We start from the raw sequence: 27,614 nt of genomic DNA, 5'->3' as shown, positions 1-27,614 counted from the left end.
CTTCATTAACTTGAAGTTCATCTTTAAACAATATTCCACAACTGAAAACAAGAAAGAGCCACATGCTCTATCTGTGGTAGAAGGTCAAGTAGTTCCTTCATTGCTATTAGTTAGAGACATACAATGGGCATCTGAAAGCCTTTAAACTGCATGACAAGTACAGGAAGCAGTGAAATTTAAACCCCTGCCATTTGCCTGACAGCAATGCAAGTTTCTTTAAAAAAAAGCCTGATAAAATAGTGTCTAGCACACAAGGTTTAAAAGTCAGTTTTTCCAGCATGTCCTTATTTTAACATGGGGATTCAGGAAGTGGAAACTGTACATTTCCATCTCTTCTATTTTAATTGAAAACACAAAGACACTATTTAAAAATGACAGGTGTCCAGGTGGCATAGATCTACATAATCTATGTGTCATGACAGCTAAAACAAGACTACTTATTGACTTAAAAGTAGAGTGAGAGAAACCTTAAAGGGAAGCCTCTTCAGAGAGCAGATTATGAGGGAAAAGAAAAACAGTGAAATTAACCTGCTGGGTGCAACATCTTCCTTAAAGCATTTTTCTACACTTGCTTCTTTTCTAGAACTTGGATTCTGTAGAATGACTTTATTTCCATCATCTGATGGAACCAGTTCGTTATTAGCTGGTGAAGAAAGTGACTGATCACTTGGGTCCACATTTTGCTCAACATTAGGCTGGTTCATGAGATTCTCAGCCCTGTGCATCTCATCTTGATCAGGGAGCACGTGTGCCTGTCCTGGTTTAAAAATAAAGGCATGATTAAAAAAGAGGAAAGTTTTGTTTCCAGGTGAAACCATTTGCAAATAGATCAACTATAGGCTTCACTCAACATAATGGCATTCTACAGAGAAAAAAACTGAAATCCTGGGTAAAGGTACATCTTAATATCTAGTTATTTCATCAGAGTGCAAGGATTACATCTACATATATTAAAAGTCAATCTAATACCAGGTTAATAAACAATTATTTAGCAATACAGCTAAATAGAAAGGAAAACAATTTTTCTGCTTAAAGAATTAGATGAAAACAGATGGACAACTATTGACCACATAAGCCTGGCTCTTTTTCACTGGTCTGACTCAAGAGCCACTAATTATGAGACCTACACAAAAATAATAGAAAAATCTAAGGGGCTAATGCTTTTTCTGGATCTTCTCAAGTATGTCTTGTCTTTCCATTTTTATCTTCCAGAGTATAAGCTCTCCAGAGTAGACAATACTTGCTATTTATGTCTCAACAATACCAACTGCACTGCTGAGCATCGGGGTTCAGGAATATTGAAAATAATCTTTACATTAGTTTCATACTTTAAAAAACTGTCATTCAAATGCTTTTACCATATCAAGTTTCATTTCTCAAGAAAGACAAGATGAGGATATCAAATCTTCAACTTTTGAATCACCATTTGCTTTTTATATATTTTAGTTTTAAAAGTTAAAATCACTCAAGTGAACAAGAGAAACGCCCTAGCAGAGAAGGAATATATTTCATCCATTGAAAGATTAGTTAAGAGCAGTAAGAATTCAGCAACCCTTTTCCTAAAGCTTCATCAGCCATTTGAACCTCCATGGAAATATTAATTTACTTTCTCTCCACCCTGGTTCTCTCCCAGCTACTTGTGCCAGTTACAGAATACTGTAACAGTTCTTCCAATATGAGCAGTAGTTTTTCAAGTTTTTTAATTCTGCTCCCCGACTCCTTCTGTACAGTACTGCCAACCACTGCTGGCTCAAGTCTAGAGAGCTAACCCAAGGGCAAGTTCTAACTGTACTTCAGAAAAGGTAAGACAATAAAATGACCTAGACTTAAATTTGTGTTGGCATGAGTACTTTATATTCATGAGCTTGAAGTACCTGCAATAGATAGTAATCAACATATCCACATGCACACATGCAAAATCCTTCTTAGTGGTACACAGAGGACATTAGAGAACAAAGGTGCTGAACGCCCATTACGTACAAAAAGTCATACTGCTGGGAAGAGGATGGCTCAGTAGGGCACGTACTCCAGTGGGTAGGGTACATATCAGTGCTCCTCTGAAAAAGAGCTCTGTGCACCTCTGGCGAGCATGAAATACAGAAAGCAATATTTTGGCTGGGGGCTGGGCTGCTTTACTGTGCTACAGGGTACATCATGGCTCAACCCATCCTCCCCTCTTTCATAGAGAGTATAAAGGAAGAATCCAGACTGCACTTCAATAGTGACAGAATATGAAGGAAGAGTCATTATGACCCCCACCCAAACCCCAACCTACAAGTGCATCCAATACACATATGGAAGGATTTACATACCTTGAGTGTTTATTTTGAACTGAAACATTGGATCGCCCATTGCAAGTAAAGTCATAGCAGCTTCAGTGCTTCCATCACTCATCTCTGTAAAGTTGTTTGCATACATGTTAAATCACAAGCACAGCCATTTCCTTAGAAGTTTAACTAAACCATAGTCAAAACCAAATATTACTGTCTCCGCTAAACTGAAACATAATGTTTTTCCATTTGTTTCTTCTTGGGAATTCCAGATATTAGTAGCAATACTTTACATAATGATGGTCATCTATTAAACTAACAGTGTTCTATGAACATCGAGTAATATCAAGTCTTATTTTACACAGGGAAACAGATATGGATAGACAAAGCAATTTACATGCAAGTCACACAAACATGCAAAGGTGGGCCTAGACCAAGAGGTGGGCAAACTTCTTTACCCAAGGTCCTCATCAGGGCATGGAAATTGTATGGAGAGCCATGAATGGTCATGAAATTGAGGTTCAGGTATAAGGAAGGTGATGGCTTCAGCTGGGGATGCAGGTTTTGGGATGGGACCAGACACCTGGTATTTAGGCTACTCCACTCTGAGGAAGGGTGGCTGGAGTGGGAGGACAGGGTTGTGGAGGGGGATGAGAGCTGTGTCTGGGATGCAGGGAGGGGGCTGTGGGCTGGGAACGAAGAGTTTGGAGGCTCTCAACTGGGACAGAGCGTTGGTGTGAGGGAGGGGGAAGAAAGGCATCCAGCTGTTGGGGGAGCGGAAGCAGGCTTTGGGGGGGTGGCTGGTGATAGAGGTAAGCAAATTGCTTTTCTTTATCCATACCTGCAGAAGGGGCTCCAGGCTAGGACTGAGGGGTTTGCAGGATGGGTAGAAACTCCATAATGGGAGAGGGGGTTGGAGTGCAGGGGAGGGTTTCCCCAGGGCAAGGGATGAGGGGTATGGGTGGTGTAGGAGATTGGGACCAAAGGGTTCATTGGGCAGGAGTAGGATCAGGGGCAAAGCAGAGGGTTGAGGTGCAAGGCAGGCTCAGGGACACAGGGTCCATACTGGACTTACCTCCTCAAGCAGCTCCTGGAAGCAGTGGCATGTCCCCTTTTCAGACAGCTCATGTGGTTCCATGCACTGCCCCCCAACATCTGCAGGCACAACCCCTGCAGCTTCCATTGGCTGTGGTTCCCAGCAAACGGGAGCCACAGGAGACGTGCCTCGGTCAGGGGCAACACACGGAGCACTCTGGCTGCCTCTACCCATAGAAGCTGAGTGGAAGGGGGACACACCAGTGCTTTCACAATCAGTACAGAGAAAGACAAGCTCCAGACCTCACTCCCCACTGAGATCTGAGAGTCACAGGGGCTGTAGTTTGTCCCCGCTCTGGTCTAGATCCAGTTCGTTTGGCTTAATCCTGTGCCACATCAACAGGATGACAGTGCCTCTTTCTTTCATATCACACTACTTGGTAACACAACCTTTCTGTATTCCATAGACATCACATGAAAGTAAGCCCATAGATAACCACTAAGGTTTTGCCTTCTCAGTGAAAATGTTATTTGCCTTTAAAGAAAGCCATCTCTTAGCAAAGTTTCAAAATGCAATTCTAAAAAACCACTGGCCTAATTGGCACTCTTTGCAATGAGCCCTATGTATGGGGGAAAATATTATTTCACTGCCAAGAGCAGACTAGGAAGCAATTTCCAACTCAACCGTGATGTATCCCTTTTTCACCCATAATATGTGCTGGCTGGCAAGTCTGCAAAAGAGATGGGGTGGTGGTTAACATCACAGCCATGGATGTGCCCATTTCTGCACCTTCCAGCCTTTACTTCAAGCCCCTGCAAAAGCTGCTCTTCCCCTAGCACAACTAAGGTGTGGACAATCAGTGCATGGGAGTGAGGGGGTCACAGGACAGTGACAATAGGGACCTGAGCCAACAGTCTTGTAGTTCTTGGTCTGATGGACCTCACTGAAGTAGTTGTCAGTGAGTGCAGCTCGTCTAAAGCTAAGTGTAACATCTCATCAGCTCAGGATTCGTTGACTTAGTCTGAAAGAGACATGAAATTTCTTCCAAACTCAGAATTCTTGTTTGGAAAACCACAGTACACATGTCAAGACACAAGGACACTGATTAACGAGCGTCATGTATTTACCTGTATCAGCCTCTGGATTTTCATGTGTAGCCACTTCCTTGAAGAGAAGATATAAATGATCTGTCAAATATAGCCAAAACCAAATGAATCTGCAATTTCAACTTAGTTCCCAGTGGCCAAATCCCTACTGCAAAATTCAGCGTGAGCAATCAACTGTGACTGAATGGGGCTGTACAGCAACTCCGAACTGACAAAGCCATCTGAAGAAAACATGCGTATTTTCTGTTCATGCCATGCCCCTCCATTATTATTGCACCGTCCTGTAATATTACTCTCTGCCATTTGCTCTGATATTTAACATTATAAAAACTGAGCAAGAACCTAATATAACCCATAAGCATAATACTAAGAAAGCAATGCTTACAATTTGTGAGACGTTCATGTTTTCATCTCTCTGAATCGTAGGCTGGACAACCACATCTAAATCACGAGACAGATATTCAGCAGTAGTAAGGCAGGGCACATCTGGGACATTCACAGATATCTCAAGCTGTCAAAATCAAAATTTCTCCTATTAAAAATAAAGCTGTCTGAAATGTCCAGGAACACAACAGAAAACGGCATTATATGCATATACACAAGACTATTTTTATCTAAAATAAATATCTAAGTATTTCCCTAAAATAATCTATGATTCTGAGAAAGTGTGTAGATTTAAACTATGCCAGATCTGAAATGCTAGCTGTAAATTTGCCAGACAAGTCACTCCTCCAGAGAAAATATGGGTATAAATGGACACTAAATTCTATATCTGTGAATTCAAATCTCAAATCACCTAGAAGAGCTACGATTTTAATGTCAAATCACTACTTCAGCAAATGAGAGTGATATGGGAGGAACTGTTCAATTTCTTCATCAGGATAAACAGCCACAGTTCCCCCAATAGTCTCTTTCTTGTTTCAAATTTTTCTGTGACTATTTCAGATAACACCCTTGCAGGAATACAAAGAAGGCTAGGACTTATATGGACTGAGAAAAGACCACAAGTGAGGGCCAATATTCTCTTTTATCTTTTCCATCCCTGGGACTAATAAATTCTCTTATGTGCACCAAGACACATGTGAACAGGCACCACAAGTAGAAACAAAAACCTAGCTGTGGCGCTCTGTTAATCATCTGGGGCTGAATGAGGGACCATACAAGTGCACGCAAAGGAACAGAGGATTGAAAGCACTCTAAACTAGTGAAACACTGGGTCTTTGGTATACAAGAAACTGTGGCAGTGTAAACATCTCTAGGCTACAGTGGATTAAAAATCAAAAAACCCCACCTTTGAGAAATTTATACATACCCTTTATCAAAGGTTTGAAATAGAAAAACAAACATAGTAAATTATTTTCCATTGCCAATGATACTCCTCAACAAGTAATCCAGACCACAAAATAAGAGCTTTAAAGACAGAACAAGCTATGGAATATGCATGTTTGACCCACAGTTTAGCAAAGAAACTAACATATTACTAGCCACCAAAGGAGCAGTCTGGAAAACAAGAATACTGGTTCGTGAAATGTTCTGAGGTTTTGAAGTTTTTCATTCCAACTGCAATTATTTTTCAATTCATGTTTAACACAACATCCAGAAACTGACCCACCCTATAACTAAATCCTGATTAGACAATGCCACATTCCAAGTGTGAACCAGCTTTGAGTCCTTGTTCCAAATCAATTCAGGCTGCCCATTTGGATCAGAGCATGGTATTGAACTTGAAAACATATTAAATATGGATGCGGGAGATGAAGCTATTTTTGCAGTGAGCTAGCCACTCCCAGTCTCTCTTCAAACAGCCTGATACTGCTGAGCCAGAAGTTGGTTTGGTTTTTTTTCCCCATGACTACAGGACTACTCTTAAAACAAGACCCAATAGAAGATAGCACCATGTGAGCAAGGGGATGTATCCAGGTGGATATGGGGGTGTGAAATGGGGTGGTGTAAAGGCAGAATGCACAGGAAACTGCAAGAAAAGAAGTGAAGGCAAACAAGCAGTAGTCAGTAAGCAGAGTGAGACTGGGAAACACTAGTGAGAGCACTTTGGGGTCTGATGTTGGCTGACAAGGCTTGGGACTGTAAACTAAGACTATGTCTATGCTGTGGACCTTACAGCAGGCAAATGTATTGCTGTGAGGTCTGCTGGGTAGCTACTCTAGCCCAGTACACAAAGTACCCATGAAAACCAGAGACAAAGCATCTTTCTGTGTTATCCCCTTGAAGCAGTTGATCACAAAGGATGACTGATTTCTCCTACAACCCTAGTTACTCTTAGCTCAAGTGGCAGAGAGCTGTCGTAGCTTTAAAGGTTCCAGCTCAGCTCATAACCTACGTGCCAGTAGCTCCACATGATAGAAGTTGTGTTCTGTTTGTTTTAAAAGCCCAGAAAAAAATAACATGTGGTCAGATAATTAAAGACTATCACAGTGAATTTACTCAAGGTGCCTAAATTCAGACTGCACAGGCAACTTTAATTCTAGCATTTTCTAATTTTGAGTTGTTTGCATTGCAACCTTAACAGTCTTTTTATAATTTGATTGCAATATATATTAAAACGCAAATGTGTTTTTATGGTTAAATGCATTAGTTGATGGAGCAAACAGAACACAGGTTGCTCTAATTCTGACACAAACATGAAATTTAAATGCTTGCATCCATTCTGTGTTAAGCCTCAAGCTTACAATGTATTCTGCGAAAGTGGACATCTGTGCTGACAGAGAGCCCCACTGAATGAAACACTACTCACCCAGAGCCTCCCACAAAAGACTCATTGGAGGACTGGGCTTAGGCTAAGTTTCCTGAGTAGCCTGTGCATCTTGTCCAGAACCAAGAACAGGTGCCACAAATATTAAAGCCACTCCACTGGTCCAGTTGTCAATTAAACAAAACAGAAAAAATGGCAAGAGCCACAACATGTTTGTAAAATAAATTCAGTTACTACAACCCAAGTGAAAGCACAAGAAAGAAAAGCAGGTGGCAAAAGGAAAGACTACAATCCATTACACCAGACTGCTACAAAACAACGTCCAGATATCATACCTCCTCCATGGTTTCCTCAATCTGGACAGGAACTGGTTTTGGAGATCGAAGACCTACAGGAACAAACACTGGAGCCTTGTTTACTTCCTCCGGTGAAAAACACTCATCTTCATCATCCAGCTCAAAGTCATCTGCATCATCTTCATCCTCCTCCTGAGAAGCCCTAAGTGTCACTAAAGTTATCTTTGAATTCCCATATTCCTTCCCAGATCTCTTGCTGTGGGCAGTTTTCAAGCCTTTACTTTTGGTGATATTTGGTTTAATCTTTCGACGTGGTTTTCTCTTTTCAGAGCGATCAGCCTCACATTCAGAGGCAGAAGAAGTAGCTCCTCTTGTTTCAGACATGCGTTTTGGCAGGCCTGTCTGTTCAGATGACCTTCTAGACTGCCTTCTAAATTTGTATAAAAAAAGAGGAGACCCACTGTTTAGTAAAGTAGCAATATTAAACTTAAAAAGGAATTAATTTTACAGTCACAATAAACTCATGGTAATTTGGATTGTACTCACCATTGTGACATGGTAATTAAAAACATACATTGGGAAAAATACAGATCAGTACCTCCCTTTGTCAGTATTCCCTATCCCTTTGTAAATGTTCTAAGTATTGTATTGCAGATACAAATTAACTTCCTGATCTTTTAACTTTTGGCAGAAATTCTGGAAAACTGCACTATGCAGTGAAATTGAAAGAATCTAGTAATTATGGCAATAGCAAGGAGGGGATTATTTGCTTTTTGCTTTGGAGGGTTGAGAGTGTACGAGCATGCGTATTTTACCACCTCTGAATGCTTTAGCAGGTAGCTTAGTAAAGAAAGTTTTTTCTCTGCACTGACTTTGGAGAAGAAAGATTCAAGAGTGGCAGAAGTAAGCTTTTTAAGAAGAGAATTCCAGACATGAAAATACATGTGGGGAATAAGTTTGTGTGCACATGTCCAAAGACCACCATCCACTCCACATCAGAAGAGGGGCCAGACAAAAAAAGAAAAAAAAGAGAAACGATGGGACTTTAGTTGGACTGGTCTCATTATTAAATCCTTAGTTAGTTCACCTTCTCGGCTGGTCAGAAGTCTTCTCTTGAGCAAGGAGAAGCTGAGAATCTTCCTCTTGTTCTATCTGGCTTTCACTCTCCAACAATCTCTCTGAAGACTGGAATTTATGGGACTGCCTGCTCCGTTTAGGGGGCACTGCCTCCAGATTGTCTGCACACTCTTTTTTCCGTGACTCCTCTGAGGACGATGCAATTTCTACCAAGTTACCAGATGTGCACTGAATGAACATGAACACATGGACTGCCAAAGTTAGTTTAAATTTGATAATGCTATTCTAATGGTACTAAAAGTTCTCTGTTATCGCTACATAAATCCTTTAAAAAAATAGCCTTAATCAAACTCTTGAACACAATCCTGAACTGCAACCTCTGCATCTTTCTTATGCAAACTTTTTCAAAGACAATCGGACTGTCCAGCCTGTGAAACAGATGAGAACTTGAAAAAACTAATGACTACTGGTCTATGTTGTGGTTTGTTTTCTCTGTACAGTGACATAACACTTAGCACCCAAGTTCAAACTGCTAATTGTCATACCTGTGGTGGCGCATGCTTAACTACAGCAATTATATGGAAGATGAGACACTCTCTCTTCCTGGTTAGATCTAGAAACTGTTTGTATTTTCTCTCAAAACAAAGGCAGGAAGATTAGGAGAATGAAGTATGGCTTCTTCTCTGCCTTCCTATGAACTGAAGAGAGAATGCTACACCAACTTCAAGGACGTAGATTAAGCAGAATGATAGAGTCACAAAAATGAAGAACTGAAGGAGCCTCATGAAGTCATCAAGGTGCAGGACCAAGTAAATCTACACCATCCCTAACAGATATTTATCTAAACCGTTCTTAAAATGTTCCAATGATTGACATTCTCTTGGAAGCCTAGTTAATACGTGGAATACCATTACAGTTAAACAGTTCCTCCTAATATCTAACCCAAATCTCCCAGGCTGTAGATTCAATTATTTTAGTCCTATGTCAATGACATGGAGAACAAATGATCACAGTCCACTGTATTACAGCACTTAACATATTTGAAGACATATCAGGTTTCCCCCCTCGGTCTTCTTAAGACTAAACGTGACTCTCTTTTAACCTTTCCTCATTCAGACATACTAGGAGGTTTGTCCAGATCAGAGGGCTTCCTATATGAAGTGATAGGAGTGCCCCTAGTATTTGGTTATTAATGCAGTTCTGTTCAGTAGCTCCGCTGACCCAGAATCCTGGAAATTGTGCTTCTGGGGGTTTATACCATCACCTGTTAGCCATCTAAGTTCCCTGAAAAATCTTTACCATAAACTGCAGAAAATTATTGGAGAATGAAAGAATAATGTTTACTTAATCCAGCAAGTCACAATCTCATCAGCCATCAAATGGTTCAGTTCAGTAAAAAACATGTCACTTTTTAAACATGTACCAGTAATTATACTTCATGACCTCTGGGACTTTGGTTAGAATTATTTATGGGTCCAAAATAATTAGAGAAGCTCTCAGAAAGCAGAGCTGCTCCTCAGCTTGCTCGGGTCTCACTAACCCACCCAGAGTTTCTTTTTACACAGTTTTATTGTCCAAATAGACAACTTCCTCACTCAGCTTACCCTTTACAGCTCAGGCTTTCACTGCCTCCCAACAGAGAGGAGGACACTCGTAATTCTGCTCTTCCGGCTTCCTAGCTCCCTCAGCCAATCTGACACTGTCTCACTGCCTCCCGCAAATCTCTCTCTGGCCTCTTAAATCCCTGGACACAGCCCTGCCCCCTTAATTGTCCCATCTAGGAGCACCTGTACAGGCATAGAGACACTGGAATTGTATCAGTTACATGCACAAACTATGGTGTGACAGAACCATATACTAAAGCAGGAATACAAAAAGTCTGAGTTCTATATTGCAAACTACAGCAATAAAGTAAAGCATCCTATGTCAACTCAGTGCTATTCCACAAATTAAGGGAAAGCTTTAACAAACTACCTGACTCTTGCAATTATATGTCCACGAATATTTAATATATAAGCCACAAAAGACCTTATGTACATACATACTGACTTTAAGCAGTTGTGCTATGAACAAATTCCTTTGTTTTTGTTTGGTATGTAAAGGACATTCATTGATATTTGCAGGTAATGAAAATCATGGAATAATTAAGCAAATGAAATCATTAATGGCAAACCAAAATATAATCCAGTAAAATATATATGATGAAACATTTTGTTTTAAAATTTTTTAAATTTCTTCTAAACTACATAGGCACTGTGCTCATCATCTTACATGAATTAATCACCGGTTACGGGATTAAAGAATCCATTCATCCAGAAAGAAGATCCTCCAAAATCTACCAGTCATAAGAAGAAGAAAACAACAGAAAATAATTCAGTCACTGACATAATAGACTGATCTAGAGTTGTTGTTCACTACTTACTGGTAATGAGGTTAGATTTTCTGATTTTGTACCACATGGTATCAGACCTTCTTCTGCATTTCTAGCTTCAGTCTTTTCCTCAGTTGTGTTCTCTCTCTCTCCAGGGATTTCTCTCTTTCTTGTTGCTCTAACTACGTTTGGCTTTGGCCTCTGTAGATGGCCCTTTGCTAGCTGTGCAGGTTTTATAGCACTTGGTTTACTTTCTTCTCCAGAACTGGACCTAGGAAAAGGTTATGTTAGTACATATTAGCATGCAGAAACTATTAAAAAAAGCATTTGCAGATCTACTGTACTGACCTACCTATATGTAACATCCACTCACAATATGAGCCAGGAAAAAAAAAGTCCATCCCCACAAAGATTCACTCCCTACAGTATTTTAAGAAGTCTAATCACGGGAAAAGGAAAGTATAAGAAAGGAAATTGTCACCACAACATTTCAATGGTGAACATTTCAGTATGATTTGCAGCTCTGCGGGCTCTGTTGAATATTTTGGAGACTGGTGCAGGAGAGGACAAGACATTATGGGCTCATGGTGCACCACACTAAAAATGGAGCTCAGGTCAAGTTGTCAAGCTTTATTTATTAAAACAAGTAGTTAATGGATGTAAAGTGGTTCTGTATCATCATTCTTTTCTCTTGGGACAGAAGAGGGGTAGTCTTCTCTGATACTAGGGTATTGGTAACCAAGAGTCTGAATAAAATAGATCTAATGGTTCTGAAGACTGGAAGGCTTTTGCAATGGGAGAAGAATAATACCAGGTCTGGCCAATGAATATAGAGGTGTTACTGATCTAAAGAAAAATCTCATCTTGGCATGATGCACTGCCTAATGACTTAAAGCAAACAACTCTGGCCAGTGGACAAATATTTCATGGCAAACAGAACCATGATAACACTGCAAGAATTCAGAAGGTAATCAAATCAGGGCTGAGAAATCTGAACAATTAGATAAAATTGTGGTGTTCGACCAGTTCTGAAGTGAACTAACCCCATTATTCTGAAAAAATATTTATTGTTCAAACCAACTAGCCACACTCAAACAACCTAATAGTCACATGTGGGTAGTGGATTGAACGCCACAGAGACAAAATGAGGAGCGGGTATTCATCCTTACCTCTGATTTGGTTCTCTTCACTATGGCCAAGTAGCTATCAAAAAGGGGTCATTCAGTCTGGGTACCTTACGAACTACATAGATTAAAAATGACTCTTCAAACCCACGGAATAAATCCTTAAATGTGTTTAGGAGGTTGGAAAAATTAAAATATCAACAGTAGAAGATGTCAAGGTTTGCAGGTCAACTTCCCATAGGAGGAGAAATCTGGACATAGCATGAAAACAACTTGATTATTTCGTACATGCACAGTCCTCAATCAGAAGGGGGCACAAATGGCATGTAGACCATCTACTTGCAAAGCTATAAACATCTGTGCCTGGTTCCCACAAAACAATTCTACTTCAAAAAACGGACTAGTTAGTGATATCCAGGCAGAGAATCGACTCCCTTGCTGTTTGCCACAGCTTCCCCCAAAGAGACATATAAATGGGAAAAAGAACAAGCAAAATCAGAACAAAGCAATATGATCATGGCATTCTATTCTGAAATTAAAAATATGTTCCCACAAGAAAAAAAAACTTGAATACTATGTAATGATGCCACCTAGTGAGCACCCTGCCATACCAAAACTATATATTACTGATATAGCTTCATAATACACACATTTTTAAAAGCCAAAGATATGAAAGTGAATGACAGGAGTGTTTTGAACACCATTTATTTATGGAGTGTTAACATTACCTTTCAGAGTAATTTGGAAGCCTGCTCTCAACGTCGCTAGATGTACAAATCTTCCTTTGGCCCCTCTGATTGTTGCAGCTCAAAGATTTCTCAGGGGAACCATGTTTTTCTGATTGAATGCTTTGTGTTGGTGAGGTAACCCCACTGGAAACTGAACCATCTTTTTGTGCCAAATCCGCAAAGGATGTACGTGCCTCTGCTTCAGCCTTTAATTTATTTTAAAACAGCAAAATATTAACATTAAATGTATTTTTAAACAATAAAATTCATGAACTATCCACTGTTTCATCTGAATCAGAAACTAAAGTCTAAGTATTTTATGCTAAATTGTAACTGTTGCTATGCCTTCAATAAAGATAAAATAGCATCTAGGAACATTAAACATTCAGTATTCTCCTTCATCAGTTATTACAGACCGCTGAATAAAAAAATGGCAACAAAAATAGCCTTCAATGCTGTTAAAATCTCTGCGCAATTTAAACACAGAGCTTCATCAAAATATCCAAAATTTCAAAATGTCTTTAATTTAAGGATAAACAGGATAAATCTTATTTCCATAATAAACGTCTAGACATTTGTACTGTGCTCCTGAAGGATTTCTTTTAAATTGTGTCACACATATGGATACAAATATGACTTAATTTGTTTGTAGTATACGGGTTTACTAGCATACTTAAGCACTTTCTTCATAAAGGCTATAAATACAAAAGACAGGAATCAATAAAAACAAACAAAAAGATCTCAATAAAATTCTCACTTTTGGGGAGAGAGGTACATCAGAATCCCTGTGTGGTATAGGACTCTCTTTTGTTTTTCCTCTCTCCTCCTCAACTGGAGCAGTGACTTCTTCAGACACTGGCTCTTCTATCTTCCCATAGATCCTTCCCAGGTTTGGTCTAGCTCTCTGGAACCTACTCCTCACTAATGGTGCTGGTTTGATAGCACATGGTTTAACTTCTTGGGAATTGGATTTTTCAGTGCCAATGCTTTAAAAACAGAAGTTGTCAGACACAGTTAATTAAATATGCTACTCCACTTATTAGCAGATTTTTTTCAATCAAACAAACAAAAATTACAATTTTTTTCACAAGACCAGCCATACTGGGTCAAACCAAAGGTCCATTTAGCCCAGTAACTTGTTTTCCAACAACAGCCATTGTCAGATATCCCAGAGTAATTGAGTAATCCCACCCATCATCTATTTCCAGCCTCTGATAAACAAAGGCTAGGAACAGCATTTCTATCTACTTCCACTAATAGATTTCTGCATAACCTCCATGAATTTATCTAGCTCTTTTTTGAGCCCCGATAAAGTCCTGGTCTTCACAACATCCTCTGGCAAGGAGTTACGCTGGCTGACTGTATGCTATGTGAAGAAACACTTCCTCCCAGAGGAATGAATATTCATATATATTCCAATATTCATTATGTGAATTTGGGTTTATGACAAGGAAAATATGTTTTCAGTATTTACAGTTTCTCATTTTCAGCATTTGGAGAGTAATGCTGAACAAGTAACATAAAAGCAAAACCCAGTACCAAGATTTTTCTTGCTATTATTTCTTCCACTGTGTGTTAGTATACATCACTGCTAGCATTAGTCACAAAATTATAAAGCAGTCAAAGACAGAACACAACAGTGTGAAAGCACTTAAATTCTGGCTTTGTAATTACCTAGTTTCCAGAATTTTAATATTTAAATGCTGACAACACTTATCTGACAACACTTCTGAAAAAAAGCAACAGTATATGAAAACTATTTTTTTTTTGTTTTTTGTTATTTCCCCGAAGAATTATAGGTGGGAAGGCATTGTAACTTCATCAGAAAATGTGAACCTAACAATACTTTATGATAATTCATAATGTCTACTAACAGCAGTAAGTTGCAATTGTAAATATAAACTGACATTGAAATGTCTTAAGCTTCTTAATTTAAAAATAAGATGTAACGAAATCATTTATGGCCCCCAGGATGAAAGAAGTTGCAATACTGCCAGTAAAAACTTAGAGTTTTTGAAACTGTGCAACTACTCAAAAAGCACCACAACAAATTAAGCGCTCCAAAATGTATTTGGTTAGTCCAATACCTTTGCTTGTAATGCAGCAGGGTTTAAAAACCTCAAATACTTCAGATTAATTAACACCATGTTATTTCATTTTTAACATACAAGTTCATCAATAATATGTATGGAATGTGCAGGTATTTCATTATAGCTACTCCGGTTCCAATGGTACTCAGGTTAGGTTTTCAATTTTATTGAATTTCTTATAAAAAAACCCACGAGAGACAGTAAAGGAGTAAAAATTAAGGGCACAAGGAAGATTTTTGAAGATGGTGAGTCTCTAGGGGTATGTCCATACTTACCCAGCGTTCGATGCACCACAATTGATCCTCTGGAGTTTGATTTTGCTACGTGTGAACATGCGGCAAAAATTAATCTTTCTGGGCTCAGATGTCAATCCTGGTACTCCACGCTATTGTGTGGAGTAAGGGATGTCGGCACGAGCCTGAAGAGTTCCAAGCAACACCAGAGAACGAAGTTGATACTGATATGTTGATTCTAGCTACACTAATGACATAGCTAGAATTGAGTATCTGGGATCAACTTTGCTCCCTAGTGTAGGCCAGGCCTAGAATCCCACCATCACTACTGTTCCTCTTTCTCCCTCAATTCCTCCTCAAATCAAGATGCATGTGTCAAGCTAAGTGCATCTACTTGCTGGAAAAACATGACTTCCTTGGAAAACCCCCAGAGGAACAACTATGTGAATTGTTCCCTGGTTCCAACAATAGAATGTGTTGCCTTGCAAGTGTGGGCCCTCCTGTGAATGAGGTAGCGTCTAAGAAGCTGTTTCAAAGAACTAGTGTTTGCAAAGTTAGAAGTTTGTAGAATTTCCTGTCTTTTGAAAAAAGCTCTGTTTAAAGCAAGTATTCAGAGGTATTGTTTTTCTGTAACAACCCTAATATTGTTGGAAAGTAAATATTTTAGTTATTTATGTAATCAGAAATTTAAGGTTTTCTGCAGCCAGAAACACTAATAGCAACAGGCTAATCCATAATCAAATCCACAAGTTTGCACTTGCACTCACCTAGACTAGTAACATAAGAATATGTTGGATCAAAGGAAACAAATAAGGACTTTGCCATTAACAATACGGGATACCTCTTCCGAAAAAGCATGAAACTATTAATGAATTAGATATTTATGTGGGAAAAAATACTACCCCTAGGAAGACAAAATTTGGTAGGAAAGAACTTTGAACTCAAAACATTTTCAAGGCAGCCTGTAAGGGACCAAAACTGAAGAATGTTGTACGTGTAGATCTAGGAATGGAGGCAGAGTCCCCTTACGACGTTGTGACCCAGGAAAAGCAGCCTAGTGCCCTGTGCATGGGAGCAATGCCTGATATGTAACTTAAGCAGCATGTGAACAGTAAGGAGAAATCCAGGGTACTAACTGAATGAACAGTTATATAATCATGACTCAGCAAGTTCGAGAACCTATAAAAAAACCACACTGCTAAGCAGCAAATTGGACTTTTCTGTTGGATAGGTGTTGGTGCCATGCAACTTCCTTGGGGCCGTCTGCAGTCATTCTGGGGTCCCCGACTGCTGAAGGGATGCAAGATCAATGCTTCTTGCCATATGGTGTTGGGAAGTTTACTTTGGGGTGCCGAATGCTGACTGCCTCAAATAAATGTTTTCCAACTAGCCTTGGTGTCGGGTGCTTTCTTTTCACTTGTGAACCTCGATCCTGTTTCCTGTCTGTCCTACTTGAACGCAACACAGCCACACAGAGAAACAATATCAAGCACCCAGGCTCAACTAAGGAAAGGTACAGAGTGAAAATGTTACATGCTAGCACTGAAATAATGTACCAGAGAGAACCAGAAAACAAGGGGAAGAAAAGGTTCACACATACTTCATTTGCACAGGAAGTAAATGTTTGCATGGAAAGCAGTCAATTTTGTTTCCTAAAACTCAGCTCACCTGCTTTGCACATGTGACACATTTTGGTAAATATCGGGCACTGAAGATTCACCTTCTGCTGTACATTTCTCACAGCCCAACAACTTGTCTCCTGAAGCTTCAGAAGGTGCAGCTTCATTTTCACCATTTAACTTGAGCTGAAAAATATATCAATACTGGTCATTTACTGCAAACAACCAATAAATATCCCATGTTTTAAAACAGGGTGGCATTCTATAAAAATCACACAAATGAAGGCTCTCTGTAAGTATCACCATGAACTCTATTACAGCATGTAATTCCATTAATGGGCAGCCAGAAGAACAATCTTATGTCAGCCTCCCAAACATCCTCGCAGTCATCGCTGCCTGCTGTGCCCTCCACAACCTTGTCGGGGGCTGGAAGGTGTCCTTCATCCAGGGCTGGACCGCAGACCTGGGGATCGGCTATGAAAGGCTCCCACTGTCTTGTGCCACAAGGCACAGAGGGGTGGGGTCAGAGTCTGGGAGGCCTTGAGCCAGGCCTTCGCCCAGAGCCTGCCCTCACCCTCCCAGCCACACAATGCACCCCAGGGCCCCCCCATTCCCTTATCCCTCATGCTCTCCACCACTACCACCACTCTCCCACCAAGCACCAGGGACACGGGGTTTGGGTGGGAACAATAAACTTCAGTATTGGGGGAATCAACTATTTTTGCAAAACAAAACAGAACAACGCATGAAACTATTTACTGTACATGGGGGGAACGGTCGACAGGAGGGAAGTGGGGGGCCTTTCAGAAGATTTCATTGCAAGTTACAAAATATAAAAATCAGTGAATAAAATGCAGCTAAATAACTTTTACTTCACAGATGATTAAAAACGGAGGTGGGAAGGTGCTAAGGGCTTGTCTATACTTACCGGAAGATCGAAGCACTGTCATCGATCTTCCGGAGTTCCATTTTGTGTGTCTGGTAAAGGCATGACAAAATCAACCTCTCTGTGCCTGGCTGTTGACCCTGTAACCCCATGCTATCATGCTGACTAAAGTACATCAACGTGAACCTCAAGAGGCTAGGACTACACTATGGAAGTTAGTCAATTCTGCTATGTTGACTCTGGCTATGCAAATGCCATAGCTAGAATTGCCAATCTGAAATTGACCTATTTCCCTAGTATAGACCTAGCCTAGGCGACATGCCTAAGGTCACTCACGGTAAAGTCAGCAGGCACAGCCTCACTTCTAAGGAAGTAGTGCTGCACCACAAAGAGCATAAAAAATACAATGAAGGCTTTGTATGTAAGAATTAAGTTTCTTGCTGTTCCTTCCTTGCCTCTCTGACCCTCTCATTTAGTTTCCCCAATATGAACTTTCTTTAATATCAGGAAGGATGAGCCAATAAGGTTATTTTTCAGCATTTGCTAGGAGCCCAGCAAGGAGTTACATGACTGTGCATAATCTTTCTTTTATCGCAATGCAACCAAAACCATAACCTTTGTTTTGCACAACAAGGTTTTTTCTTGACTAAACAGATTGTAAAGACTTCATTATTGCAATATCTCGAGCTGTTAAGGTTTTACCATATTATACCCTCCAGCTTTGCTACTTAACTGCTGCATTATACTTCACTTTAAGAAGTTAAAACACTTCAAGGCATTTTGTTTCATATTTACTTCAACTCACTACAGTGGTGGGGGTGCCAGCAGATTCATCTTTTGGCAAAACTGAGCCATCAGATTCAGGCTTTTTTCCAGCGTCATCCTTTCCTGTTGCTTGTGTTTCTTTTCTTCCAACTGCCCTTCCTATGTTTGGTTTGGGCTTCTGGAATCGGTTCCTCACGAGTTGCGCTGGCTGAACAGAGGTTGATTTACTTTCTCCTTGAGAGATGAGTATGTTATGAAGCCTGAAAAAAAGCAATATGGTATTTGACGTCCTCTGTAATGCTGAGACACAATAATAGTATCCATAGCCCAGTTACATTTAAATCTTTCAGTTCTGTTTTTCTCCTTCCAGCACAGATGTTAAACCTGAAATAAATACCATACTAGGTGGTAATTTGAACAAAAAATTGCAGTTTTCCCTCACTTCAGCAGAAATTTTGCAGAAGGCCTCATTACCCCACTGCATCCGTTACAGGATTATGGTGCCTGAGGCATTATCACTGTTTCCAGTAATTTCCCATGGGTCTCCCAGATGTAAAAGCAAATTAGTGAGCTTGTATTATAGCTTACATAGGCTATGTCCACACTGGCCCCAAACTTCGAAATGGCCATTTCAAAGTTTACTAACGAAGCGCTGAAATACATATTCAGCGCTTCATTAGGATGCGGGCAGCGGCACTTCGAAATTGACGCAGCTTGCCGCCGCGCGGCTCGTCCCAACGGGACTCCTTTTCAAAAGGACCCCGCCTATTTCGAAGTCCCCTTATTCCCATCTGCTCATAGGAATAAGGGGACTTCGAAGTAGGCGGGGTCCTTTCAAAAAGGACCCCCGTCGGGACAAGCAGCGCAGCAGCGAGCCACGTCAATTTCGAAGTGCCACGGCCGCCCGCATGCTAATGAAGCGCTGAATATGTATTTCAGCGCTTCATTCGTAAACTTCGAAATGGCCATTTGCATCGCCATTTCGAAGTTTGGGGCTAGTGTAGACACGGCCATACAGTAGAATCTCAGAATACATTTTAGGAATGGAGGGTATTGTTAAGTCTGAACGAAAGAGTAAAAGTTGGCAACCAAACATTAAATTTACTATGGCTTTGAAATTTTATTATACAGAAAAAATGATGTTTTTAACCATTTTAATTTAAATGAAGCAAACACTTAAAAAAAGCATAAAAATTGTTTCCTTACTTTGCCAAACTTCCTCCTACTTAAACTTTCCTTTCATATTTTAGTAGCTCACAGTTAAATGCAGTACCATACTCTATTTGCCTCTGCTGCCTGATCATGTCTTCTCGGTTCCAAAAGAAGCATGTGGTTGACAGATTTGTACTTCTGGTGTTCATAACTCTGGGGTTCTACTGTACATCCTATTTTCATGAAATTGCTGAGATAAGTGATTCCATTGAAAACAGCACTTCCCCCTACCCAAAGTTAATATGTGCTATTTTAAATTTAGGAAATAATTTTATTAGTAGACAAATCAGCATTTGCTACATAAAGATAAATAAAATTTAGATGCAAAGAAGTATTTCTAGCTAATTTCCTCAGCCAGATGAAAGCCTGGAAACTGATTTTGTTTTCTAATTCCCCCGTCATCATTTTCAGGAAATAAAACAAAGCCTTTACTGGACAGCAGCAGCTGAAGTCTTTTCCTGGTTGTCTGCTGGTGGAGGAGACTCATTCTGTTCACCACTCTCAGATCTTGAAAGTTTCTTAGGGGATGGAAGGCTTATTGTTGTTCCAAGTATTTCTTGAGAGTCTGCAGGGTTTTCTTTTTCTAACAACTGCAAGGATGGCAGGACTTCACATTTGGCTGGTTTCTAGAATATATATTAACAGTGTAAACATCTTACTAAAAAAACCCTCAATGTATTATGCTGCATAACTAAAAATATAATTTAAGAAAATATTTCATTACGACCACTATTAAACATTTTCTAAATTTCTACCTGATTGTCCAGTACCTGCAAGTGAAGAACCCTAATTTTCTCCCAATATTGAGACATACAAACATTTAAAATGTGCATCAGCAAAAATGGCCTGGGGCTCAACTCAACAGCTTCATATTAGTGTCCTGCATTTCTGTGGAAATACCCATGTCTGCTTCAAAATGGAACTGGAAATTACTGTAGACTGCTTCTTTGATATTTTATGACACCACTTTTGTTTCTGAGCAGAGTGGAGTTCTGAGAAGGGCAGAATGAAGACAATCACATGGAGTACTAATGATGGAAAATTACTGACTGTACAAGCTAGTATTCTACCATGGTAGGCTTGTTCTTTATGATATATTTTCATACAACACTAAATTGAAATTTTTAAAGCTTTTACAGGTTTCCTGGTTCAACAACGATAAAAAGTCATACGTAAAAATTCTGCCAGTGTTTTTCCTCAGTTGCACCCACAATAATGTGAATAACTGCAGTTTTTCCAAGACACCCCCAAAGACTCAGATCTAATTAATTAAAAATATTCAGACTCACATCTAGGTTAGCAAGCATTCTGCATTTACTGTCACACTTCAAACTGTTGTCTTTTTCAGTGTTGTTTTCTGATATATCTTTATCCACTTCTGGCACTTCCTCTCCTCCAACTTCCTCTCCTAAACTTGGCATTGGCTTCTGGAACTGATTCTTAGATAGGTGCACTGTTTGAACAATGATGTTTTCATCTTGAGAACTGGAACCTCTGTTAGAGCAAAGAAAATATGTAAAACAGCAATATGGGTGACAACCATACAGCCTACGTTCTATATGTTAGAGGACTCAGTGCTACTGAAATTAACACATGACCTTCTATAACACAGCTGTTCCTTGACATAGTAGCTAAGCATACAATCCGTAGCTTGCAATTACTTACACTGTTGGGGAAAAAAAGGGTTAATAGGAATATAAGAAAGTAAGCACACCTCTAAGCTATGAAATAATGGACAGTCAAGCAAAGAGATGCCTTTGTAAAAAGCAGCAGCTTCTGGATAACTATAAAAAATGTCTTGTTTTATGAGAACTGTGTCAATCACCAAAAGTTTAAGTGTCTGAAGTTTAAGAATCAAAAACCTCATGTAAGATCTAAACACAACTTTTAAAATGTGGCACCTTAATTTTAAACCAAGTACAAATTCAGTATTTAAATTTTAAATGAGCACCTAAGTATTCATATGTAAGAACTGTCTTAAAGTCTACACAAGCAAGCAGCCGATAAAAATGTTTAAGTCTGAAAATTGGACTCTCACTCCAAATTCATTTTTATAGCATTTATATATTTAAATAGGGCTATTTGAGGAATTTTTAGGCTGTAAAAAGAAATAAAATGTAAAAAAGGGGAACTAGTTATCCATCTTGTCTGAAATCCTACTAATTTCAGGTTTACTTTAAAAATCCAACAGTAAAATGGTCTATTAGATATGCTCAGTTACAAATCAATTTATTTTTTTATTTTGATGATGCTAAACCTAAGTTCTGAATTTGAAGATTAATGTATTAGCTATGTGGAGATATCCAATGCTTCTGAATTTTTCCTTTCCCTCCACTTAAACTTACTTTATACCAACATCTGAAACACCTTCCAAATCATCCACAGATGATGACTCTTTTTCTTGTTCACATCTCTCAGATGCCAAGGTTTTGTTTTGGGAACACCGGTCTATATCCATTAAGACCGCCTGATCAGGTCTTGCAGTGGTTTCTTTATTTGATAGATCAGAACACAGCAGGATATTTTCATTACAAGCTGCATCCTAAAAGAAACAACAATTTCATTCAATGAAGAGTTTTGAAAGAGCTCTTTTCTGTAGGAAGCAAAGTATTGAAAAGTAAATTTTTCAAAAACAGCTTGCCATTTAATATACATTCAAACAAGCCTCCCCTCTCAGACACACGAAGTACAAACACTAGGTATTTGTAAAACAAAACTGTTTAAGATTCCAACTCCTTAACATTTATTTGGATTTAAATATTACAAATTGTCTTGTGTGTCTGATTTGATATAAGTTTGAATTGTGCATTTCTCATTGTATAGCTGTTATCACAGACAAGGTAAGGAATGCAACTTGTAGCACTTTAGATTTTTGGGATGTAATTTACTTCAAGTGCATGAATTCAGATCATAAGTTTCAGGTCACCTTTAAAATACAATGTGGTTATAAGCTACACAGGAATTCCATGAATTGCACTTTGACCATAGCTGCAGTGAGACCAACACTTAGCCCAGACAACAATACAATGTACCTATGAAACTTACACCTGCAGTAAGGAGTGCACCACTTTTGTCTTCACAAGGTGTCAAACGCTTCACTGCTTCTCTGAATTCATTTTTCTCATCTTCTACATCATTTTTTGTTGGTCGTACTTCTCGCCTTCCAACTGCCCTTCCTACGTTTGGTTTTGGCCTCTGCATTCGACCCCTCATTAGTGGTGCTGGTTTAAGTACACTCTGTCTGCCACCTTCCTGTGAGCAGCATGTTTCACTAGACCTGGAAGGGTACACATTCAGAATAACAATGTCACAGATTTCTGAAGCTGAAGGGTTCTTCAAATCAAATAGCAAATTTTTCTTCAACTTATTAACACCTATGGGCATGCAGCCACATGATTTATTGCAAACTTTATGAAAGTTAGAACTATATATTCTAGAGTAAAATGATGACATTTGAAGGTACTAGATTTTAAGCTTGAGATGTTCAATATGTTTATAGCATGCATGAATATCCATCCTCCACCCTGCCATTTTGAGACAGTTACATATTTTAGCCAGCAATAAGGCTTTTCTCATCTTTACTCCAAACACATGATTACATTAGTGTAAAAAAGGGTGATATGTAGATTTAGAGAACAAAGCTTTAAAAATCAACTGAAGTGTACAATGGATTATCAGTATATGCCCCACATAGATTTTTCTCTTCTCTGACCAAAGGTTTGAATATTTCTTGTTCCTACAATTTATTCATCTTCCCTTCTCTTCAAGTCACCACTGAGTCTTAAGGATTCTTCCCATTTTCCACCACTTTATACCCTTCCGACAACATACACCACCACAAAGTAAGCACATTACATCCATCATGATTCTGTCTGAAGAAAAGCAGAGGGAGCTATAAAAAGAGAGTAATCGTCTCACCCTATGGGAAAATTTATTCCCAGTCCTAAGCAGTTGGCAGTTAGCTGTGTCTTGAAACATGAGGAGCTCTCAGGCAATGTTACTTTTTAGTGTGGGTTTTCTAACACTTGGAAATGTGAAATCTTGTTATTTTCTCTCATATAAAAGTACAAAGTCCATGATTGTTAGCAATTCAATTTATTTTTGCTTTGTTTGAAGGGACTAGCTTTACTTTTAACTGTTTGACATTTATCTCACCTCTGCCCTGCCAACAGTAAAAGATATTTAGCCTTATCAGCACTGACACTATCCACTCTCCTTACTAAAATGCGAGTCAGAAAAGACTGCCAAAAATATATCTTAAGAGCAAAAGCTTTTAAAGTCACCATTCTGTGCAACAGTGTCAGAAAGGAGAAGACACAAAAAGAACTGAAAGTAGCAGGATACTTCTCCCTGCTCTGCATGTACTTACTGAGATTCAGTCTCTGAGACTTTCCCACCTTTTTCTGTATTTTCCTCACCAGGAAGGTCAGCTGTGTTATCCTGATCAGCACTCTGCTGAAGAGTACAAAATTTAAATGAAAGCTTGAAACTTTTTCATAGTTATAAAAAATATATTTAAAAACCCAACAGACTTGTTAGAATTACAGATTGACCCTCTTGAGTCCAGCACCCTTGAGACCTGATCAGCACTGAATGAGGGAGTTTGCCAGATCACAGAGGTTAATATTGTTTAGCAACACTATCAACATTTCCACTGCTTACTGGACACTTAGACAGTTATAGGTAAATTACAGCTAAATAACAGTAGAGAACCCTAAGAGTCAGGACTGGTGGCTGTAAACAATCTTGATGGGACCACAGGAAACTTGGCCATACCCATGATAAGTGGTCATCTGGCTAAAATCATGCCGGATTATGGATGTTGCCGGATTAGAAAGGTTTAATCTGTACCAGATCTATCAGTTAGGCTGCGTTTAGCCTACAGAGATCCTTCAAAAGATGATCTGCAGGAAGATCTCTTCCAGAAGATCTTCTTTTGAAAAAGTGCATTCACACACAAAAAAGAGAATCAAAAGAGCAATCTGCTCTTTCAAAAGAGAGTCTGCACACCCCCAGCTCTTTCAAAAGACGGCCAGGGATCAAAAACGCAGCACCATGAAGACCACTCTTTTGAACAAAGGGCCACTGGAGAGCCTACACTTTTTTTTCCTGAAAGAATCTTTCACAAAAAGGCGCTCTTCTTCATTTGGGAGAGAAAGAGGGCCTCCAGAAGAAGTGCTGCGTTCTTCAAAAGGAATTCGAAAGAGCACATTTTGTGTGTGGCTGCTCCACTTCTTCCAAAAGAGGGCCTGATTTTCTGAAAGGACTTGCTAGTGTGGACACAGCCTAAGAATATGTCTGCACGAACAGGACCTTAGCGATGGCTTCTGTGACCGTTATGAAGGCATCCTGAGACTACTGTACTGTAAAATCTAATGGGAACTATGTCCTCCAGGCCAACATCTTCCTTTCAGATGGTATGCTCTTCGGACTTAAGACTTCCAGTTACATTCAGCAACAAGAGGACAAACAGCATGATTAGGTACAGAGGCTTATTTTTCTAGCCACTTGACAAAATACAAATATTTATCATCATTTCCAGATTTGTTCAACTAAATACCCTTTCATTTGCTCCCTCAGGTTCTTGAGGAGTTCTGTCCTTTCCTTCACCCTGGACAGGCACTTCTCTTTTCCCAGATGCTAAGTTAGGTTTAAATCGTTGTCGACGCCCTCTCATTGCTGCTCTTCCAGTAACAACTTTTTCAGTCTCTCTATACCAGAAAAAAAGTAATGCATTCAGAATTGGCATTTGTGCCATTTCAGCCTATTAACATCATCTGAGACGCAGGAAAGATGATCTTCAATGACCTGTATAATTTTAATTAACAAGAACCTTTAATGCAATGTAACTTTTTGGGTATTGTTCGTTTTTTACATCTGTTTATACATTTCTTGCATGCACAGAAGCTGCTTTGATCTGAAACACTATAGAAAATGTTATGATCCACTAGCTGAAAAATTGGCTGTCAGTGTTTCAGCCCCTTCTGCTAGTATTAGACCTTCCAAGCTCTTCAAGAGAGTTATGTGGCTAAACACTCTACAGTGCTTGCTCCAATCTTCTGAAGCTAGACATCAGGTTGTGGAATGTGGGGAAGAACCAAACTCCTAAGTAAACACCTTTATGAAAGTCTATTCTATCCCTATATAGCTTCAACTTCTTCTCCCTGGACATCTTACCACTGAATTATTCCCTACTTGTATGGTTAAAATCATCATTAATAACACTTCTCAATTAAAACAAAATGGATTGATATTGCATGATATTTGTTCTGTTCAGTTTCCCAGGAGAGAGAGGAATGCAACGCTTTTCTGGTATTGCCATTCCACATTGCCCTGGGACATCTAGAAGCCAAGTAAGGACTCATATCTGTTTCCTCAGTTTGCACCGCCACCATAGTTCATCAGACCAGCCTTCTTAGAACAATAGACCACTGTATGCAATAAACTACAAGATCCTGACTAAAGAGTTAAGAGGTAAAGCAAAAACAATATGATAAGATGATCTCTGCATACTCTTGGGATTCAGTCTCCAAGTCTTTGATCTCTCGCCCTGTGGTTTCACCTCTTGTGATTTCAGGTGTGTTACCCTCACCAGCTTCCATGGTACACTGAAATAAAATAAAAGAATATTGATTTTTTTTTTTTTTATAGAGAACACAGTTGAGAAACAGACCATGAGTTAAATTTGATTTGCAAAGTCAGCAGTCAGATGGGGTATAATGCAGATACATTCCTGTTATATCATCTGTACGTATCATGCTTCAGTAACAGAAACCAAGCAACAACTGAACACATCAGATCCTGACCAGCACGGATTTTCAAGCTATCTCCATGATCTTGACCATGATCAAGAAGTTTTGGTCACTGACCCACTCCTGAAGATGCTTCAGCTAAAATATTCTATTCTCCAGGTCTTAGCCTCCAGACATAAATGGACATAACCTGCCATCAGCAGCCACGGTCTCCCAGCTCTGCTAACACCACAAGCTATGACCTTATGAATTACCCTCAGCATAGCAAACGTGGCCAAACTACCTATGTTACAGCAGATCTTCCTGTCACGGAACCACTTCCATCTAATTCAAACCTCTGAGATTGCAAGTGTATCATTTCGGAATGGAAAAATGGTACATGTACCCTAAAAACCCTGCCCTTCCCCCCAGTATTATTCCTAAAATCCCACACCTGGCCAGGTTTAAAAAAAACACAATACCTGGAAATACAGAGAGAGTCAGATTAAAGTGGAGTACTCTTTTGGACTGGGTGTCACTGTATGGTTTTTACTTCAACCATGATCGAAACAGAATACTTTTCATTTTCACAGGTGGAATCAAGACTACTCCCCTGACCTCATCTGAGCCACCAGCATAAGCCACCATCCAACCTCATGCCACAAACAGCATAAGGAAAAACTTCCCACATAGTCAACTTAAGTCTGATTTTTACCACGGTTGGAGTAACTATGCCTATCATGAGCATCAACCTGCTGAACCTATTAGAAAGCAAACTGTTCCAGCTTCATGTAATTCAAAAAGCTTGTACTCGATATAACATCTCTAGTGAAGAAGCTTACATGAAGTAAACATAAAGCCATTTACAAAGCTCCCATCAAGTCAATTCCAAAAAGTTATAATTAAGGCCCTACTTGAACCAAAGGATGATCTTCAAATAATTACTGCTGAGCTGCATGAAAAAAAAAAGGTTGCACCTCGATGGTCTGGAACCCTCACGACCTCAGTTGTCCTGAAGGACTGGCAGACACTCGCCCTGCATGAAACTCTACATATAACAGGTACCATCCATCAACTAACCTGGCTTGGTCACTGGTACTGTTCAACATCAGTCCTCCTAACATGAGGTCACCTTGCAGAATCTGGTCCTTAAGGTGCAAGACATGTCACATCTACCCCTATTTTTAAAGGTGTGTATAATCTACTAAGCCATCATCCCAGTTCAAGGCACCATTTTTGGACAATTCCCCTAGAAACCTCAGTTTCAACTGTATGTGCCAAAAACAAGCTTCACATAGCCAATGCTTATCTTGTGAAAGATCCACTTGTCTAGTCCCCTGGTTTTGACGCTCCATGCCCT

At 39.5% G+C, this 27,614-nt stretch overlaps 1 protein-coding gene across 3 annotated transcripts in view; it reads right to left on the bottom strand.

Moving 5' to 3' along the window:
- The window catches only part of BDP1 (BDP1 general transcription factor IIIB subunit), a 92,502-nt gene that overhangs the window by 34,904 nt on the left and 29,984 nt on the right, over window positions 1-27,614 (bottom strand). For 2 of the 3 annotated variants that reach the window (XR_012645761.1, XM_074995411.1), the window contains exons 15-32: window positions 26,037-26,131; window positions 25,084-25,234; window positions 23,893-23,978; window positions 22,569-22,800; window positions 21,869-22,065; window positions 20,813-21,017; window positions 19,956-20,149; window positions 18,352-18,571; window positions 16,710-16,846; window positions 13,476-13,704; window positions 12,719-12,924; window positions 10,918-11,137; window positions 8,506-8,723; window positions 7,458-7,848; window positions 4,798-4,923; window positions 4,434-4,470; window positions 2,313-2,396; window positions 529-757 (exon numbers count right to left, since the gene is read on the bottom strand). Coding sequence is in view for 2 of the 3 variants with exons in the window: in XM_074995411.1 (XP_074851512.1) it covers window positions 529-757; window positions 2,313-2,396; window positions 4,434-4,470; window positions 4,798-4,923; window positions 7,458-7,848; window positions 8,506-8,723; window positions 10,918-11,137; window positions 12,719-12,924; window positions 13,476-13,704; window positions 16,710-16,846; window positions 18,352-18,571; window positions 19,956-20,149; window positions 20,813-21,017; window positions 21,869-22,065; window positions 22,569-22,800; window positions 23,893-23,978; window positions 25,084-25,234; window positions 26,037-26,131 (3,257 nt within the window). In the remaining variant the exon portion in view is untranslated. The remainder of the gene's footprint in view (window positions 1-528; window positions 758-2,312; window positions 2,397-4,433; window positions 4,471-4,797; window positions 4,924-7,457; window positions 7,849-8,505; window positions 8,724-10,917; window positions 11,138-12,718; window positions 12,925-13,475; window positions 13,705-16,709; window positions 16,847-18,351; window positions 18,572-19,955; window positions 20,150-20,812; window positions 21,018-21,868; window positions 22,066-22,568; window positions 22,801-23,892; window positions 23,979-25,083; window positions 25,235-26,036; window positions 26,132-27,614) is intronic. The other variant, XM_074995412.1, reaches the window with a different exon arrangement.

This window comes from Carettochelys insculpta, chromosome 5, assembly GCF_033958435.1.
Source record: "Carettochelys insculpta isolate YL-2023 chromosome 5, ASM3395843v1, whole genome shotgun sequence".
NCBI classification, from domain to species: domain Eukaryota; kingdom Metazoa; phylum Chordata; order Testudines; family Carettochelyidae; genus Carettochelys; species Carettochelys insculpta.
Note: the sequence above shows the minus strand (reverse complement) of the source record. Positions and strands in the feature narration are given on the sequence as shown.